General features: G+C 41.7%; 2 protein-coding genes across 3 annotated transcripts in view; both read left to right on the top strand.

Annotated features, from left to right (window-relative positions):
• Positions 1-1,607: 1,607 nt before the first annotated feature.
• On the top strand, positions 1,608-8,199 carry LOC147798596 (phospholipid-transporting ATPase ABCA3-like). The gene is made up of 7 exons (XM_087139245.1): positions 1,608-2,379; positions 2,578-2,795; positions 3,984-4,268; positions 4,829-5,016; positions 6,824-6,994; positions 7,557-7,747; positions 7,997-8,199. Exons 1-7 carry the CDS (start codon positions 1,608-1,610, stop codon positions 8,197-8,199), a joined length of 2,028 nt encoding a protein of 675 aa, XP_086995371.1.
• Positions 8,200-12,836: 4,637 nt separating this feature from the next.
• The window catches only part of LOC110978542 (hexosaminidase D-like), a 38,845-nt gene continuing 33,578 nt past the window's right edge, over positions 12,837-18,103 (top strand). For both annotated transcript variants that reach the window (XM_022233617.2, XM_022233618.2), the window contains exon 1: positions 12,837-13,029. The gene's annotated coding sequence lies outside the window, so the exon portion shown is untranslated. The remainder of the gene's footprint in view (positions 13,030-18,103) is intronic.

The following is an 18,103-nucleotide window of genomic DNA, read 5'->3' as shown; positions in this document are numbered from 1 at the left end:
AAGACGCCAACCTGCAATGTGGCACGGGTCTCGGCCCTGATTAGTAAGCACGTGCCGGGCATGCAGGAAGAGAGCAACGTGGGGTCAGAGCTGTCATACATCCTGCCCGAGGAGTCCGTGGGCCAGTTTGAGCAGCTCTTCAACGACCTGGAGCAGCAGAGGGCCGGGCTGGGAATTAACAGCTATGGAGCATCAGTCACCACCATGGAGGAAGTGTTCCTCAAGTAAGTATCTTCTCATTAGAATTTTATCCCCCCCCTTTGGCCTGGCCTCCATGATGGCATGCTGTTGTTGGTAGTTGGCCAGATAGTGTCCATACATTGCATACATACTGTTGGTTATGACCAGACACTAATTCACACCAGATAGTTTTGGCAAGACAGTGACTATGGTGAATGTATCACACGCTGGATGTTGGTTTGATAGCTGAATCAAATACTGTATTTTTACAGAGTTGACCAAGAAGAAAGTGCTGTAGTTGCTGCTGAGAATGGCCTAATGGAAAGCAACGGGTCTGCCAGTTCACTTGGCACGTACTAATGGTGTGACCAACATACAAAGTGATCGAGCACAAATGGTCAACGGCATGACCAAGTTTGCAGTGACTTTGCCCGATGCCGAACAGGGATCTTCAGACACGGAACGTAAGAGCATTTTTATTTATTTTTTTGGCAAAGATTGGAGCACGAATCACAGCTCTGCTAACCACTGGCAAAATACCTCTGCTAAACATGGCAGGAAAATCTTCACAGAGTAGTTAAGCAGAAAATATTTCTTAGTAACTTTACAAGCTTAGCAAAAATCAGCAGAGGACCTGTCACCAGCAGTGTGCACCCCGTGGCATTTTGAGGAAAATGAGGAAGCACAGCTAAGAGTGTTTTGATTTGGTTCCGCCACCAAATCTTTGAAGACTGACTGGAGGTGGAGATGAAGGCACAGACAATTTTGATGAAGGCAATTTTGAAAAAGGCTCAGGCATTTTTTAATTATTCACGTGCAACACAGAAACTGCTTTGGGGAACATTCATTGTTCCAAATGCATAATACACCATATAAAGCAATTTAAGGGTAACCGGAAAATATGTCTTTCACTCATCTTGTTAAAACAAAGAAATGTTTTCCTTTTTTTCTGCAATTTACAGCCCTGGTTGCTCTACCGCAGCGTAACACTGGCAGAGTACTGTACCTGCAACAGTTCCGCGCCATGTTCCAGAAGCGCATGTACCACACCTGGCGCAACCTTCTGGTCATAGCTGTCCAACTCCTGATCCCGTTGTTCATGACGGCCGTTGCGGTGGTGGCTGAGAAGACCTTCCCTGCCATCGGCGAGTCACCACCCTTGATGGTGGACATCCACACCTATGGGCGGACAACGGTGCCCTACTTCCTGGCAGGCAACAAGCAGGAGCTGGGAGAAGCCGCTGGCCCACAGCTACGTGGATACCTGGAGCACCTAAAACAGAATCCCATCTTCGTCAACAATGTCACCGATGCCAACACCACGAGCATGGAGGACTATTTGATTGATATTGGGAGCAAACAACTTGTCACGTTCAACCGGAGAATCTGGCTGCAAGCGGTCCTTTGCTGAGGAGAAGCAGAAGATTATGGCCACAGCGTTCTTCAATGACCAGCCGTACCACACCCCAGCGGCTGCGCTCAGTGCCATCGACAATGCCTTGTTGAGGTACTACCTGAAGGGGGAGCACGTGGTGACGACCGTCAACCACCCGCTGCCCCGCACCTTCCACGAGAAGGCCAACGATGACCTAGAGAGCCAGGTCTTCACAGGGTTCACCATCGCCTTCAACATGCTCTTTGGCATGTCCTTCCTGGCCAGCAGCTTTGTGCTCTTCCTGGTCAAGGAGAATGCCAGCAAGGCCAAGCATGTGCAGTTCGTGAGTGGCGTGCATTCCCTGAACTTCTGGCTGTCCACACTCCTCTGGGATCTCATCAACTACGCAGTGCCCTGCATCCTTATCGTGGTAATGTTTGCTGCCTTTGGCATCGAGGCCTATGCTGGCGACTACCGTTTCTTTGCCATTTTGCTCCTCCTCCTCCTCCATGGCTGGTCCATCATCCCCCTCATGTACCTCTTCTCCTTCCTCTTCTCTGTGCCCTCCACGGCCTTTGTCCGCCTGACCATGTTCAACATCATCGTCGGCATTGCAGCCTTTATGGCAGTCAACATTCTTGAGATACCCTCGTTGAATCTGCAGTCTGTTGCCGATGCTCTCACATGGGTGTTCTCCATCTCACCGTCTTATTGCCTGGGCAAAGGCCTGTCTGATTTCTACGAGAACTATGGTGTTCTGAAGATCTGCAACAAGGACGAATTCAGCAGATATTTCTGTAATGACCCCGATCTTGTCGCAAACAGTAAGTTTACAATTATTCCGACCTTTCTGTTGCATTCCGGTGGCCAGTGTATGAATGACAAATGTTTAGGGAACTCAATTATGCTAATACACTGTGTGAGATTTGTTTTAAAGGTCAGCGGCTCAAAAATGGCTCCAGAACCTTCAACTCACTTTGTTGGGTTCAGTCACAAATGTTTTCTTTCCCTCCCTTTTGCAGATTCATTCTTCAGGTTTAATGACAACTATCTGGGCTTCAAGGCGCCAGGTATCGGTTCAGAGTTGGTGTTCATGGCGGGCACTGGTGCCCTGTATTTCTTCTTGGTCATTCTGGTAGAGGAAGGCATATTGCGGTCATTGCGATACCGCCTGAGGGACCTGTTCTGCGGGAGATCCCCCATGGATCCTCAGGTAGCACTGCTGCCGGAAACTGCTCTAGTGAGTGAGGGTCCATCTATCTTAAAGCAGGGTACCTTGGAAAAACTGGTTGGGTTTCAAAACACCCTATCGTGTGGTTCATCCACTCAGTGAAAGCAGTCCCATAGGAAACCACTGTGTTGTATATTTTACATCGAGGTATTACTTTACCACCCTTCAGTGTAAATGGGCCATAAGCCCTTATCAGTAAAATAGTAATATCTTGATGATCTAAAAACCAGTGAAATTTTGCAATATCATTTTGACTGTAGTTGGACTAGACATGTTTGCTCTGAAACTTGAGCTCCATGTGCAAGGTTCATTGTCAGTTAACCACTGGTTGTGGACTGGTCTTTGATCAAACTTTGTTTTGGGCTTTAGATCATAGTTTGCTACTATTCATAGGACCCTCGGATGGGTAATAGAGCACATAATGCACTTACACACATGCGATGGTCACAAAGAAAATGTGATTATATTCATCTGAATGTGCACAAAATAATGTGTTCCATGTTTCTTATGATGGCAGTGACATTCAAATGAATGCACTATCTTTATTTTCATTGCTGCCATTTTGTTTTTTCTTTTAATCAAAATCCCATTAACTGGTTCAAGAATAGGTTAAAACTCCATTATGCTGTGATAGAATGTGAGGTCACTAAACACCATGTAACTTGTCCCTTCCTGAGCAGACCACATACTGTTCTTATCTTCTTGAAGCCTCATAGACATAAACTTGTTTACATATGTAAATTGTGTGGACCACGCCCTTTGTTTTTTTGCATAGTGAAGAAAAACTGGAGAGAAAACTCTGGTGGCGTTCTTTGAACAAATCCACACACCTCTAAGGTATGCACTGCTACACCATGTGGGCCACATGGATGCATTGACATGTGTTACTCTTGACTCTTGAGGCACAAGAATATGTTTGCCTGTGCACAAGGATCACTGCATGCAAATGGAATGGTTTACCTTCCTGCCATCTTGAAATAACTGCTTGGTTCAAGAAGATACTCCCATCCTAATCGAGTGTATGCTCTCTCTCACACAGGGATCGCAACTCCCTTTTTTTCATGCATGCAAGATTATACTCATGTCAACACAAGTAATGCATTCAAACACCAGCCCTTGTGTTCAAAAGAGCCACAGATGGATTTAGCATCCTTTATTATACCTGTCTTTTGTGCGTCTACCACCTTTCCTCTGCAGGATGAGGACGTCCTCACAGAGAAGTCCCGCATCCTGGGCGGTCAATCCCTAACGGACGTACTAATCCTGAGGGACCTGCGCAAGGTCTACTCCAGCTCTGGCAAGCCCCCGCTGGTGGCCGTGGAAGGCACCTCACTGGGGATCCCTGCTGGTGAGTGCTTTGGCCTGCTGGGTGTCAACGGTGCCGGCAAGACCACCACCTTCAAGATGCTGACTGGGGACGAGTTGGTTACTGATGGTGACGCTCTGGTGGACGGGTTCAACATTAAAAGTAACATCAAGCAGGTGAAATGCCAAATATGAAAGACTGTAGATGGAATTGGTGCTTGCACTTAGGGTGGAGTTGGGCCATGACGCACTCGTGCCTAGGGCCTACAGAACACTGGTACTTAGGGACTGTAGACCTCTTGCTTGTGCATGTTCATGCATAAACCTGCTGCCCATGCCCAGCAGAAAGTGTACAAACCCACTGTTGTGTCAGCCCAACGCCACTGGGGCAAATTTCATAGATCCTGCCAAGCACCAACATTTGCTAAGCAAAGAAGAGATTTGATCAGCACACGTGGGTAACCAGCCAAATTTTCATGCAGTGTATGTCTGCAGTGACTGGTTCTAAGGTGTATTTTGCTCAGCAATTTTGCCTAGCAGTTCGGTGAAATTGGGCCCTAAATCTGGACGCAGACAGTGGTATGGCAGCGAACTGCATTGGTATGTCTCAAAATTGCATTCATACATTATTTGATAAATTACTTTTAAATGGCCTAAAAATGTCTTATTGGACTTGTGAAGTAGGGAACTTCACTGTTTTTTTGATCTTGCTGGTCTTTTTTATTTGGTTTGCACAGGTCCAGCAACGCATCGGCTACTGTCCGCAATTTGACGCTTTGATTGATCAGCTGACCGGACGCGAGACACTACGTCTGTACGCCCGGCTGCGCGGCATGAAGGAAGCTGTCATTGAGTCCAAGGTGCAGGAGCTTCTTGCCATGTTCAGTCTGACAGAGTACGCGGACAAACAAACCAAGACCTACAGGTATAAAGGTTGTTCATAAAAATTTGTAAAAAGTTAAAGCCTTTCTCACTTGTTGTGAAGACTATTGTCCTCCATTGCTTTATGGATTCACTGGACTCAGAAATAAAACGTTTGAAGCCACATTGGTTCGGGGCCTTAAGTGGTCCTTTCTTTCCTTATGTTTCTGTATATATCTTTACAAACTTTAAATTACTTTTAAATCAAAAACTTAATCTGCAATAGACATGTTATATATCACGTTGTTGTTTCTTTTCTTAATAACCAGATTTTTCCATCTTGGAGGTAACACTTATTTTATATTACATTACCTTTGGAAATATAAGTACTGGTGTACTAAACAGAATTTGACTCTTAAATCATATCTACTGTTTTACATTTGGATACGAAAATGCAACTTTACTTATCGCCGTATAGTCTGCAACATACATGTGAATTTCATCTTTTGACCTAAGTCTACACTAGAGGCAATATTCAGGTCTGTTTAAACCTGCCCATGTATGCAATCCAACATTGCTGCTGGTGGTCACCAGATACGGAAAACCACAACAACCTACTATTAGGAAAAGTGGAAATGTATGCCTGACCTATGTAGACCACCTCTCACGGGCAAGCTCAGCAATGGAGGAAACATACCAGAACCTTAAACACCATTCAAGTAATACTGTTTTAGATTTGTATTGGGGTGCTTTTACTGTCGCTAGAAGGCATGAAATGGCACATTTCTCCCTTAACCTTACATGTCATAGTGTGGCCACCATTTCAACTTGAAAATTAAACAGTTCTCATTAGGACGTTAAAAACGTCCGTAACTGCGAAGTGGCTCCAGCATTAACCAATCACCACAGCATATCAAAGGACCTTTAACCCCACGCCAAAAATTCAGAAACATGGATGGAAGAGGGGTGGTGGAGGTTAAGCTGTGTGTTGCTTCGGTTGTTTGCAAGAGAATGAAAGCTAGCATGCTCCGCCCCTCTTTTCCTCTTTCTTGTGCCTTTGTGTTCTTTGCATTCATATAATCTGTTGCATAACTTCTTTGGTAATGCTGTGTCGGCCAGCCGAAATTGGGCTAAGCATGCAAAGCGTGGAGTCCAGTCATCTGAAAAATTCAGTGTCACTTAATTTTTCTGTAATTAAACAATATAAAAAGATACCTTTAGGAGCTAGAGATCTGTGCAGCAGATACCAAGGTGTATCACTGCCTTTGATTTACCACCAGGTGTGCACCATCTATAAGTGATGGTAAAATTGTAAGCCCCCCCCACACCAGGGTCTCATTTAAGACTGGGATGATATTTTTGGATTTCTATTGCTTTGAGACCGACCCTGTCATTTTGAAGGCTCACCTGGTGGTGAATCAAGGCCATGTGCACCATAAATCAGTGTATGAAATTGGCCAGAAATATACTACACTTAAACTTCAACAGTATTTTTGAGAGGTCTATAAGTGGGCCCCAACCCCCTTCAGGCATGGATCCGGGGGGGATCTCCATTGGCAATTTGCTTTGGAAGGGGCCTTCCTCAAACTAAACGTTGGGAAACCCTCAAAAATCATTAGGATAAACAGAGATAAAATGGCTTCACCAATGGGGACAACTACATGTAGGAAACCCCTCCCCCACCCCTTTATATGAACAAAATTTCCCAAAACTTCTCCCCTGCAAGAAACTCTTGCATCCACCCTGCCTAGGTTTCTACTCCCTTCTCCCCTTTTCAATACTTTGTTAATCCACTCCAAGTTCAAAGTATACATCTTCGAAAACACTGCAGAGTTCCTTATGACTAACTGCAGAATTTTACCCATTAACAGTGGAGGCAATAAGCGCAAGTTGAGCACCACCATAGCACTGATCGGAGACCCACCCATTGTCTTCCTGGATGAGCCATCGACCGGCATGGACCCAGTCACCAAGCGACTGCTCTGGAAAGCCCTCTGCCAAGTCCGCAACGAGGGGCGCTGCATAGTGTTGACATCTCACAGGTAAACTAAACTGCAGGTGATGCTCTGGCTGTCACGCAAGCACCAGCCTGGAACATTAGGAAGTCAAAAGTGAACTTGCCAGCCCCTAGTGGAATAATAATCAAGGAGAAAATTGTAGTTTTTTGATAAAGTGGTGCTACCCAGTGACGCAAGTGCCAATGTGTAGATAAAAGCTTCTGAAAGTCTAAAAAATCTGCTTAGACTGGATTTAAATTATCACCTACAGTATATGAAGATGTTTGGTGTAATTTTGATGCATTAAGGCCGAGTTTTACTGTATATTTGGAAAATACGAGGGTACATCTTTGCAGGATACTGGCAACTTCTTGTGACTCATGATTACTAACATTTTGAAATGGTTAATATTGCTCTACAACAAATATGCAATGTGTTCTAGACAGATTCAGATTTTTAATATTTTGTGTTAAAGTTTGTTTATAAAGTCAAGTTCTGGTTGACAGATTTCCGTATTCTTATGCCATGTTGTCCCATAGTCACATGTTAATTGTCGATGCACTGACAAGTCATCACACCCCTAATTTACATGTGGATTTTGTGACAGCATGGAAGAGTGTGAGGCTCTCTGCACTCGTCTGGCCATCATGGTCAATGGCCAGATCAAATGCCTCGGTAGCACACAACATCTCAAGAGCCGCTTTGGCGAAGGATTCACCGTACTGGCCAAGGTGTCCTCCCGGGATGGCATTCCGGACATGATGCCCCTGAAACAGTTCATAGAGACTCAGTTCCCAGGTGAGTGCTTACTATGTAAAAATTCTCCAACAACCCTTGTTGGTCCTGTGTGATTCAGGTGCCACTTTGGCAGAATTTGACCTTACCTTTTTGCCATGCATCAAAATTTATGCAACTGTAAGATTTCTGTTTAATACATTTGTGATCTCTTTCTCAACAGGTACTTATTTGACTCTATTTGCATCTCTTTGTAGATATAATTGTACATATCATCTCATATTGCCTTTTCTTGCCAAAATGATATTACAGGCAGCAGATTAAAAGACGAGCACCAGAGTATGGTGCATTACCACATCACCAACACCCAGCTGACCTGGGCCCAGGTCTTTGGCACCATGGAGAGAGCCAAGCCACGCTACGACATTGAGGACTACTCTGTCAGCCAGACCACCTTGGAACAGGTCTTCATCAACTTTGCTCGCATGCAGAGGGAAGATGAACTCCAAAGTTAAGCCCCCTCTAGATGGAAGTATTCCAGTATTGTAGTCGAGTACTTCACTGGTACTTAATTAGTTTATGCCAGAGGGATGTGTATTAACTCCATGGAGGACTAGCAATTATGGCACAGTAAGTTTTTGTGTCCACAACTGGGGGACGTGCATACATTTTGCCATGTTTCAGTGATTTTAAAGACATACAAAGGCTTGAACTAGTCCATGAAGGTTGATCATGTCCACAACTCTCAGGCATCCTCTTCACCATAGCCAGTTGATGTACCAAATATAACCCTGTGACTTTTTCTCAGAGTTTAAAAAACGTGGCAGTGGGTAAAAAAATAAACAATCTAGAACAAATAACTGGCAAGGATCATCATTTATGAAGTTCAACTCAGCAACAGACTCTGGTTTCATTAAAAAGTCCAAATTTTTGGCCAAAGTAAATCTTGTATTTCTCGAGTTTGCCATGAAAAAATACCATTGTCAGCTGGTTAAAATTGCTCTTCGTGTGTACGCAAGTGTTCTTAAGTATGTCACAAGTAACTCGCTATTGATAAAAACCAAAAGCTATTGATTTCAAAATGTACCAAAGACATTTTTTGTTTATTTTTCATTCACTGTTAAAAATGAAAGTGCTTGTGACAGTTACCAGTGAAAAATATGTGTGAGGTACTTGTGAGGTGCTCGACAACAACACAAAATCAAAGTTGGGGTACCGTTCTGATCACCAAAGTTTTGTAATCACATCGTGACCTATTACTGATAAAGCCGGCTTCAACATGCTGTTTTGTTTTCTGTATGTTTCTGTGTGTATTGATGAAAAGAATCAATATGGTACCTAGAAAATTAGATATGTCAATTTTTTAGCAATTTACTGTTCAGATATTCACTTCTCCCAGGGCTAGGTGGCTTGAATATAGTCTAACTCTAAGCATTTGGTATTTCTTCCACACACAGTGGAAATGTTTTTACTGAGTTCAGCCCTTTATGGTGTGATGCAGAAAAACTGATACAGAATTACACTGAAATCCATAAACTCAATGGAGAAGGGTATTCAGTCCTCTGCAGCCAGTCCTAGTAGTGATTTTTTTTAAAGTTTGGCATACATATAGAGATATCATTTTGGAGTGTGTTTGTGAAGTGTCAGCTCAATTAGACGCGGTTTTGGGTTTTTATTAGTTTTTTAAAAGTTGTCATTCTGATGTGTGCCAGCCGTTGTGCATTGAGTTCATGGGAAAAGATACATTTCTCAAGGCATTGTGCCCAATTTAAACAAAACGTGGTGTCAAAATAGCCACAATGTATCAGTGAAAAATTTCTTGAATGTTCAGCATGATTAAAAAATGCATTGCCACAAAAGTGGAGAAAATGTATAGGCAGCGATCCCTTCCCCCTTCTAGGCTCTTGTAGGATTAAGGTAATAAAAATATTAATGATGTAAGGATCTTGTCTTTTGTTCTGGATGTGATACCTTTTTCTTTTCTTAAAAAGTGTGATAATGTTGCAGGGATAGTTATTTAAAATAAATTGAGTTGGTCATATTTAGAATGCTAAATATGAACATTTAATTTTTTGGTACAGGTTTTAAGAAAGCATACATTTTAATCTTTTCATTACCACAGAGTTATATTTTATATTACTGAATGTGTTAAATTATATATCACTATTACAGCATTGGTGACATATATAAGAGCTTGGTTGCTGGTGACATTTTGAGTGGACTGTTGTGACATGGGACATGACATTATTACATGCATGGATGCATAGAGTCTGAGGCAAAGCTGATAATATGTGCCATATCAGGTTATTTTCAGGAATGCTTTTTGGGCCTGATAAGGGTTGTCATGAGACTGTGCCCCGAGTTCCAACTTTGATACACATATACCTCATGGAAATGTTATTCATGTTAGATGACCACTCCATTCGGATCTATTGAATTTTCTGTATGCAGTGCACCGCAGAACATTCTCAAGTCAGGCTAGGTTAGATTATTCAATGAGAAGTTTATAACTAGATGGGAACCTTCAGCTGGAACTCTTTGTAGTGGTACAAAGTATTTGGAATTAACACTCTGCAATTTATTTTTTTTGGTCATAATTGACAGTTATGATGCTTTGTACTTTTAATAAAAAAAATGTTTTGCATAATTTTGCACTTTTAGCTTGGGATGCAATGTCTTTCACTATATAAATGGAATCTAGGCCCACTCTGAGTACAGTCAGTTATAATTAATAGATGTGACTTTCCCTATAAATAATTGATATGACTCCACTTGTTAGAGTTGGAAATTTAAGCCAGCAATATTTGTGTCTGATAATTTAGGTATTATTATTTTACTGAAATTGTTATCAATAATGAAAAATTTAAATTTTACAAAGTCTCACTATACAAGCTATGTTGTATGTAGATATGCATAATTTGATATTGATTATACATGTGTATATAGTGCTGAGACAATAGAGGGCGCAATGATTAGTTTCATATCGGGGGGGGGCAGGAGTGACTCAGACCTGGGCCAGCAAGTGCCAAGTTTTCTCCAAGGAGAGGGCGGGATGAAAACAATTTAGAAATTTGTTTGCCCACTCTTTTTGGTCCATTCTCAGGTTCCACTTGTGTGGGGAATAATCCTCAACTCTTACCACTTTGTATTTTGTCAACAAAAGTGCAAAAAATTTTGTCCAACCCTTTTAACAAGGTGTGTTGTCAAATATATTCATGGAAATCTCTTTAGGTGATATATTAAGGCTATCAGTTTTCTGTTATTAAGAAATGCCAAGAAAATGACAATGATAGTTTAAAATGCTCTTTGACGTACAACTTACAGTCGTATGTTTGTTCATCTAAATTATTATCATTATTTAAATGTGAGGCATTCTCAATCCACAAGCTTATAGTATTCGTTGATCTGTAAGATTTAACAACTTACAAAAAAATTTGTTATCGTTGCCTCTCACAAGACGAGGGGATTCCATTTCAACCGCACCAGTAATTTTATGATATGAACTGTCTGCATTCTTGCAGTGATGTTCCTCCACAGGTGTATTGTGTGAATGGCACTGAACCCTGGCTACATCCCCAGTCTCAGGAAAGGGTAATTGAATTAAGAGAGCGTCAGAGATGGCATGTAATTGAGTTACAGAGCTTCATACTCCCAATTGGTAATAACTTAGCTCTGTCATGGCTGGCATGAAAGGCTGTCTGGTTTTCATTGGTGTGAAACAGCAACATTTGAAATTTTTCTCTGAATCTTCAAAATTAGCATACCTAATGGTAGTGTAGTCGGAATGAAGCCTGAAAAAAAAACAGTGTGGTCAAAGTTTTCAAGCCTTTGATAATTAATACAAATTTGAAATTGGCATTGCCAGGGAAGATAGAAAACTCTTTCCAAGGTGGGGGGTGCTTCAATGATATCCATACTATTTCAGTCCCACAAGGCTGTCTTCATTGTTCATTTCGATAATTATGGGTTTCTTTTTATGTATGACCCACCCTACGACATGCTTTGGCAATCTGTTGCAAAATTGGCCAGCCATGTCAATGTTTCTCAGATTTGTTAGGTGCAGAAATGTTGTAAAAATCACCTAGAAACATCTTGAAGGCCAGTTAAAAAATTTACTTGTGTCTGTAGAGGTCCCTTGTGTGTCTGTGTTTTTAACTCATCAGTATACATGAAAAAGCTAGTAGGCCTGTCGATTTACTGCTGTCGATGCAGTGTGATGTAAAATGATAGATTCATGTTATTTGAATAAATTTTATTTCAAACCTTGCAAAGTGACATTTCATTTGATATTAAATAGTGAAAATAAGGCATCTTTGTCATACAAGTCATACAAAATATGGAAGTAATGTTGAAATATGTGTATTTTTAAATTGTGGAAATTTTAGAACATCATTTTGAGATGACTTTTCTAATGTTCTGTAATAGTTAAAAATGAATTGTGGAACCAGGAGGAACTTAAATATTTACTAAGAAACAACTGACGTAATTGAATGAATAAAATCTGCAGAATATAACTTGGTGAAAAGCACAGATGTGATTGTATATGTGTACCTTGAGTAACTTTTGGCATGTTATTTTTGTCCTCTCGTATGCGAGCGCTATGTATCCAAAAGAGTTTTAATTCCCTTACTGTGTTTGCCTCTACTCAAACTACGGCTGGCTGTGACAACAGAAGTAGAAGGATAATTCACAACGTGTTGAAAATCCCCAGCAGCTTCAAAACATCAAAATAATGAAACCCACTTTACTTAATACTGCATGAAAATATAACCCTCTTCAAAATTAATAGGACGACAGTACATTTGAACGGGCATTTGAACATTTGAACAGTACGGGCTAAGGAGCTTTTTACACGAAAAAGTTCCATCTGTCCTCAAAGGGCCATACCCCGTTGCCCCTTCCCCAACTTTTGTCTGCAAACTTTTCCTACACTCCACATCGTGTCATTTGATTGGCTAGTCCGCCACTTGTTGGATTTTTGTCAGTGCCAGTTGATTGGCTCGTTGGGAGTTCCTGATTGAAAGGTATAGTTCCCGTACTTGTCAACTACGACAGACGTGAATTTTAGACAAACCTTAGGCTTATCACGTGTGCATGCACCAGACTTACGGGCAGAGCTAAAGCGATATGTGTATCATGTGCCGTTATACTGTAGCAGCAGGCCGCCAGCACAGTGTGGCATCCGTGCGCACCTGACATTGACAGGCAGTCACGTTTCACGTTACGCGCCAGATACAGACGTGACAGAAAATACATCCCACGCTTGCGACAGGCGTCTGGTTTGATTGCGTTGCAGAGCAGGGTCTGATTTTGTAGCTCGGGACTAGGATACTTGAAGCTTAGAGGTAAGACAAAGACTACTTGTAGGTTGCACCATGGAGGAATAAAAACACATAGGCCCTAGACTAGTTCTAGGTCATTACTAGTTACTGGACGTGTTTATCAGCTATTTCCAGTTCCACGTTGTGTGGGCTCGTAGTCGTATGTCTACCTCCATGGCTCTACACTGTACTGAGTGGATGGGGCGTAGTATTCCTCAGCGTTATTAATAATATTCCTCTTTTTCGAATTTTGTAAGGCGAGTGCATGGGCTCCCTATAATTATCGTGTGTAAACATGTCACTATCCAAATGTCGTAGATGACACGCTCTCCAGGGGTGTGCATCCTGAATGCCAAATGGTCCAACGTTCGAATATCAAACGGTTACTTGTTCAACGTTACATGTCGAATGTCAAACAAGGAACTACGTGGAACTTCACATTGGTGGACGTAGCCGGTAGTTGGGGCAGTGCTGAATATCCGGATATCTGTGCTGAATATCTGGATGTCTGAATATTTGAATATCATTTTCCGAATTTGAATATTTGAATACAAAATTCATGAAAACAAAGGGAGAATTTTCTTTTGTTTTAAATGAGAACAATTGCACGGAAAGAATTCCATATATGAAGTTCACTTTTCAGGAGAAATTTTTGCTCCAGAACAGATTTAAAAAGGGGCGACATTTATTTTTGGGGGATAGAGATGTGAAAGGGGGTTCAGTAACTTAGGGGGACAGGTTTAAAAAGAAGGGGCCCCACGCAATAAAACGGCAAAAAAGTGAGTCCTTTTGCCGTTCTTTTTTTCCCCTACTATATCCTCTACCGTTTCCTTTTTCCTTCACTATCCCATCCTTTTATTTCTCCACAGTTTTCCTGTTATTAGTACAAGGATTATTACAGTTAGTATACACATTTAATACATTTAATCCAAACTGTGTCGTAAAGGGGAATCGAACCTGCAATGAAGAGAACTGTTAGGTATAGAAATACAGCAGTCTGACCACGCCACACGAGCGCTTGTTGCCGGAGGAAGTCGATATGTTCCATATAAAGTTACGGTTGAATTAAGGAGAGGTCACGATGAGGTCAAGATGAATATTTAAAAAATTAAATATTTATGAAACTTAATATATGTAATTATTCTCGAATATTTGTATAAATTAGAATAGTTAAATATAAATAAATGTGGCTATCCGTTGTTAATATAAGTAGGTTGTGCCAAAGGAAATCAACTAGGTAAGGTACATGTCTGAGCACAATTGACTGTATGACGTGAGCCGAATACATGTGGCGCTGCCGACATGCAGGAGTAGACCACTTCAATCAAATCCTTAAGGATGTTCTTCTCCTGTACAAGCCTCCCCTCACATTTTCGAGCGCAGATAGCCACACAATAATCTAAAGACAGGTTTCAGCTCCCTTTTCCCCTTCCCTCTGTATAAATATAGAAAAAAGCTCCTCCAACTGACAAGCACTCTCTAAAAGAAATTTGCCCCTTTTTTCCTTCTAAACAAATTGTCCAACTTACAAACTGTCTGTAAAAGAATTTGGGCCCATTTTTTCTTCTAAACAAATTGTCCAACTTACAAACTGTCTGTAAAAGAAATTGGGCCCATTTTTTCCTTCTAAACAAATTGTCCAACTTACAAACTCTCTGTAAAAGAAATTGGGCCCATTTTTTCCTTCTAACCAAATCCTCCAACTTAAAAATTGTCGCAAAACACGCACTATTTTCCCCCAAGTAAAAATTGTACATGTACAGTAGGGCACATTGCGCGGCATTCCGTGAACTGTGTAGATCCATCCAGACAGATGACGGCCCTCTGCACTCCTCGTGTTGCGGATTCATGCATAAAATTACCTCAATGCTTGTGGCAGCCCAACCCCTGTTACATAATGGTTCTTTCCGGATATGATTCGGTACATGCGCACACGTTGTGCGCATTCGCCATGTTCTTCAGAAGCAAAGATGGCCGCCTGTCGATGTAAACCTGGTCCATGTGTAGCCCCAAAAGTGTGCCCAAAACTCCACATTTCTGTCCTATGATGTTCAGCTCTTCAATGCCTATTGGAATCGTCTTCATTCAGCGATCAAAGTAAGGATACTTTTGTAGTAATTACGCGATATTACAGTGAACTTCGTATATGGAATTCTTCCCCAATTGCACTGTGGAGGCTTGTTTCAAGCAGACTGAAATGAAAAATGACAGAAATCTTACAACGATTAAAAAATTAATTGAGCCATTTCAAAACTTTAAAGGACAAGAAGTATTGTTCGTCTCTAAATCTTGCGAAATCTCGGCTGGAGGTACTCCAAGACGTGAAAAGCTATTATAGTGATTAAAATTTACAATTTTGTCTGTTTTTGCAACTGATTTTGTATTGTTCATCAACAATCTGCCAGTCGGTATGACTGAATATTCGGATATTCGATCGAATTGAAGGTCGGATATTCGAATAGTGAATTGTTCAAAATGACTCAGCCCAACCGGTAGTTGAAGTAGAAGTAGCTTAGGATTGGGAAATAGGGAAAATTAGGATAATAATTGGCCTAAAATGCCGACCAAGCTACTCACCCTCTTGTTCCCTTGTACCGTACAACTACGTACATTCCCACCCGATTACTGCGGATTCTGCTCAATGAAAACTTTCCAAGCAAACTTTACAAGAGACCGGTACCGGGTACCTGTATGTTTGCTTAGAGTGTTACAGTAAATGTACATGTATCTACATGTATCTAAAGTTTGTATTCTCCCTACCCAACAGAAACCAAATGTGTTATTTAGATTAATGTAGGAAGCTTGTCGTTTTAATAGAGCTTACTGTTCCACTTGGGATTATCATCGAGGACGCTCAAGAGAGAAAGATTATCGATACGTCAGCCTCTGTCATATGGAATTGGAAGGGTGGAATGTTAAATTAATCTGCATAGAAATCGGCTCTCGAGGACTGATTACTTCCGACAACAGAAAGAGAATCAAAGAAATTATGAAATTAATTGTGCCATTTGGATGTTAAATATAAAGATTTTTGCAATCACATTGTTTGAAGAGCGCTGTTGGGATCCCATGTAGTTTTTAATGGTCAGAATGAACCAATCTAGAAAACAGGTGAATGTGTGTACATGTATGCTCTTCTTCATAATTTGGGCACCACTCATTCCAGAAAATGTTTATGAATTATGCTGCTGTAATTAAATGAATGTATTTTTTAAATGTGGTAATTGTTTGTGTTCCTCTATTCCTCTAAAACATGCTTCGTTTCTCTTTACCGTGCCATTCGTACTTTAATTTATTCAGCAGATAGTCAGTGACTGCCCTTCTTTGAAGAGTATCCCTCTTGATTTTTGCCAGAATCCCTTGATGAATCACATGCAGCGATTCTGTACTAGGCTGCCTATTTTGGATTATACATGTACATGTATCGCATTACAGCAGGTTGAAGTTCAGTTGCATGTGATGTAACAGTAGTTGGACCATGTCAAATACAGAGCTACATCAGTTCATTTATGCCTTGAAAAATACTCGCCCTTTGAGAAACATTTCTAGCTTTCTTGTCTTGGATGCAGCAGCCTGAATTCCTGTGATAGTGTTTCATTTGAGATGTTCTTTTTGAGGCATTTTTGAAACTCCTTGGCTAACCAGATCACTCAAACGACTGATATGACAGAAGAATAGGGCCTTTTATGCTGCAAAATCACCCAACACCAATCAACTATGGAAACAGTACAAAGCACTCAGGAAACAGGTCCCAATGTGACTTGCGGAAGGATGAACAAGAGTATCTCGCCTCAACTATATTATTTGAGTCACTACAGACAAATGTCAAGAGGTTTTGGTCCTTCATCAAGCACCGCAGATGGGACATGTGGTATCACGGCACTTTGGAGCCAAGGTTCGTTCGTGAGCAATGCATCCAGCAAAGCCGAGGTACCGGAAATTTGTAAAGACTATGAGTCAATCTTCACCACGGAAGACACTTCTCATATCTCATCTCTTGGGAAGAGTCTGTAGCATTTTCTGCACAATTACTTGAATTATTTGCATTTATTTCTTTTAGTGAATTTAGTATCCAGTATGCAGTATCCAGTATTAGTCTGCTTTTTAATTCTCCAATTCAGTCAACATTTAGCTTACAATTCTATCGCAGCCGTCTTGGTCGTTCTTGCGAATAAAGTTGGTAACAACGCTGAATCAGTACTGACTCTCGTGATGACCCTATAAAATAGTGACCCTGTACACATCATTTATTAGTTGCTCCTGTTGATTTCTTGACTGAGAATGGATACTCCAAGCCCGTCTGCTCCTCAGCCCGTCACTGGCTATGCTGGCCGACAAAATTGTGGAGGTTGCCCCTCCTCCAACCCGTCAAGTTGCTACGGTAACACCTTCATGTACAGCCACTTCCTCATTTCAGATGGCCACTACTTTCCAGCAACTGAGGGACGACATCTCCCAACTTCAGGCCCAGGTATCAGCCCTGTCACATAGTGGCAACCATCGTCGCAGTCGCAGTCCTTCCCGTAAGCGTCACAATGACAACCAGCATCTCTCTCCTGACGTCTGCTGGTATCACCGAAAATTTGGCGCCCAGGCCCGCAAGTGCACGACACCCTGTGCCACCAGTACCTCTTCCGGCGCTTCGTCTTCGGGAAACGGCTCAGCCAGCAACTAGTGGAGACAAGCACTGCTGGCCCATCCACATCCAGTCGCCTATTCTACGTAACTGACAAGGCAACAAAACAATTCCTCATCGACATAGGGGAACAGGTCAGTGTAATTCCTCGTTCCCCTCACGATTCTCCTCATCCCAATCCCGATCAAGATTTGCAAGCAGCACATTCAACCAAAATTTCTACTTACAGTGAAAGAACTTTGACCCCTAACATTGGACTCCGGCGACCATGTCGCTGGGTTTTTGTTGTTGCTAATATCCAACACGCAATCATAGGCGTGATTTCCTGAGACATTTCAATCTCCTTGTTGATCTTTGCAATCACCGATTGATCGATGCAACTACAACCCTCACCGTCACAGGCACCACTACGACCGCACCTGCGCTGAGTCCTGTCCTCTCATCGCCATCATGTTTCGCAGC

Source organism: Acanthaster planci, linkage group LG07, assembly GCF_054643075.1.
Source record: "Acanthaster planci isolate LZ-2023a linkage group LG07, COTS_SCS, whole genome shotgun sequence".
Classification (NCBI taxonomy): Eukaryota; Metazoa; Echinodermata; class Asteroidea; order Valvatida; family Acanthasteridae; genus Acanthaster; species Acanthaster planci.
The sequence above is the reverse complement of the archived record's forward strand: the minus strand, read 5'-3'. Positions and strand labels throughout refer to the sequence as shown.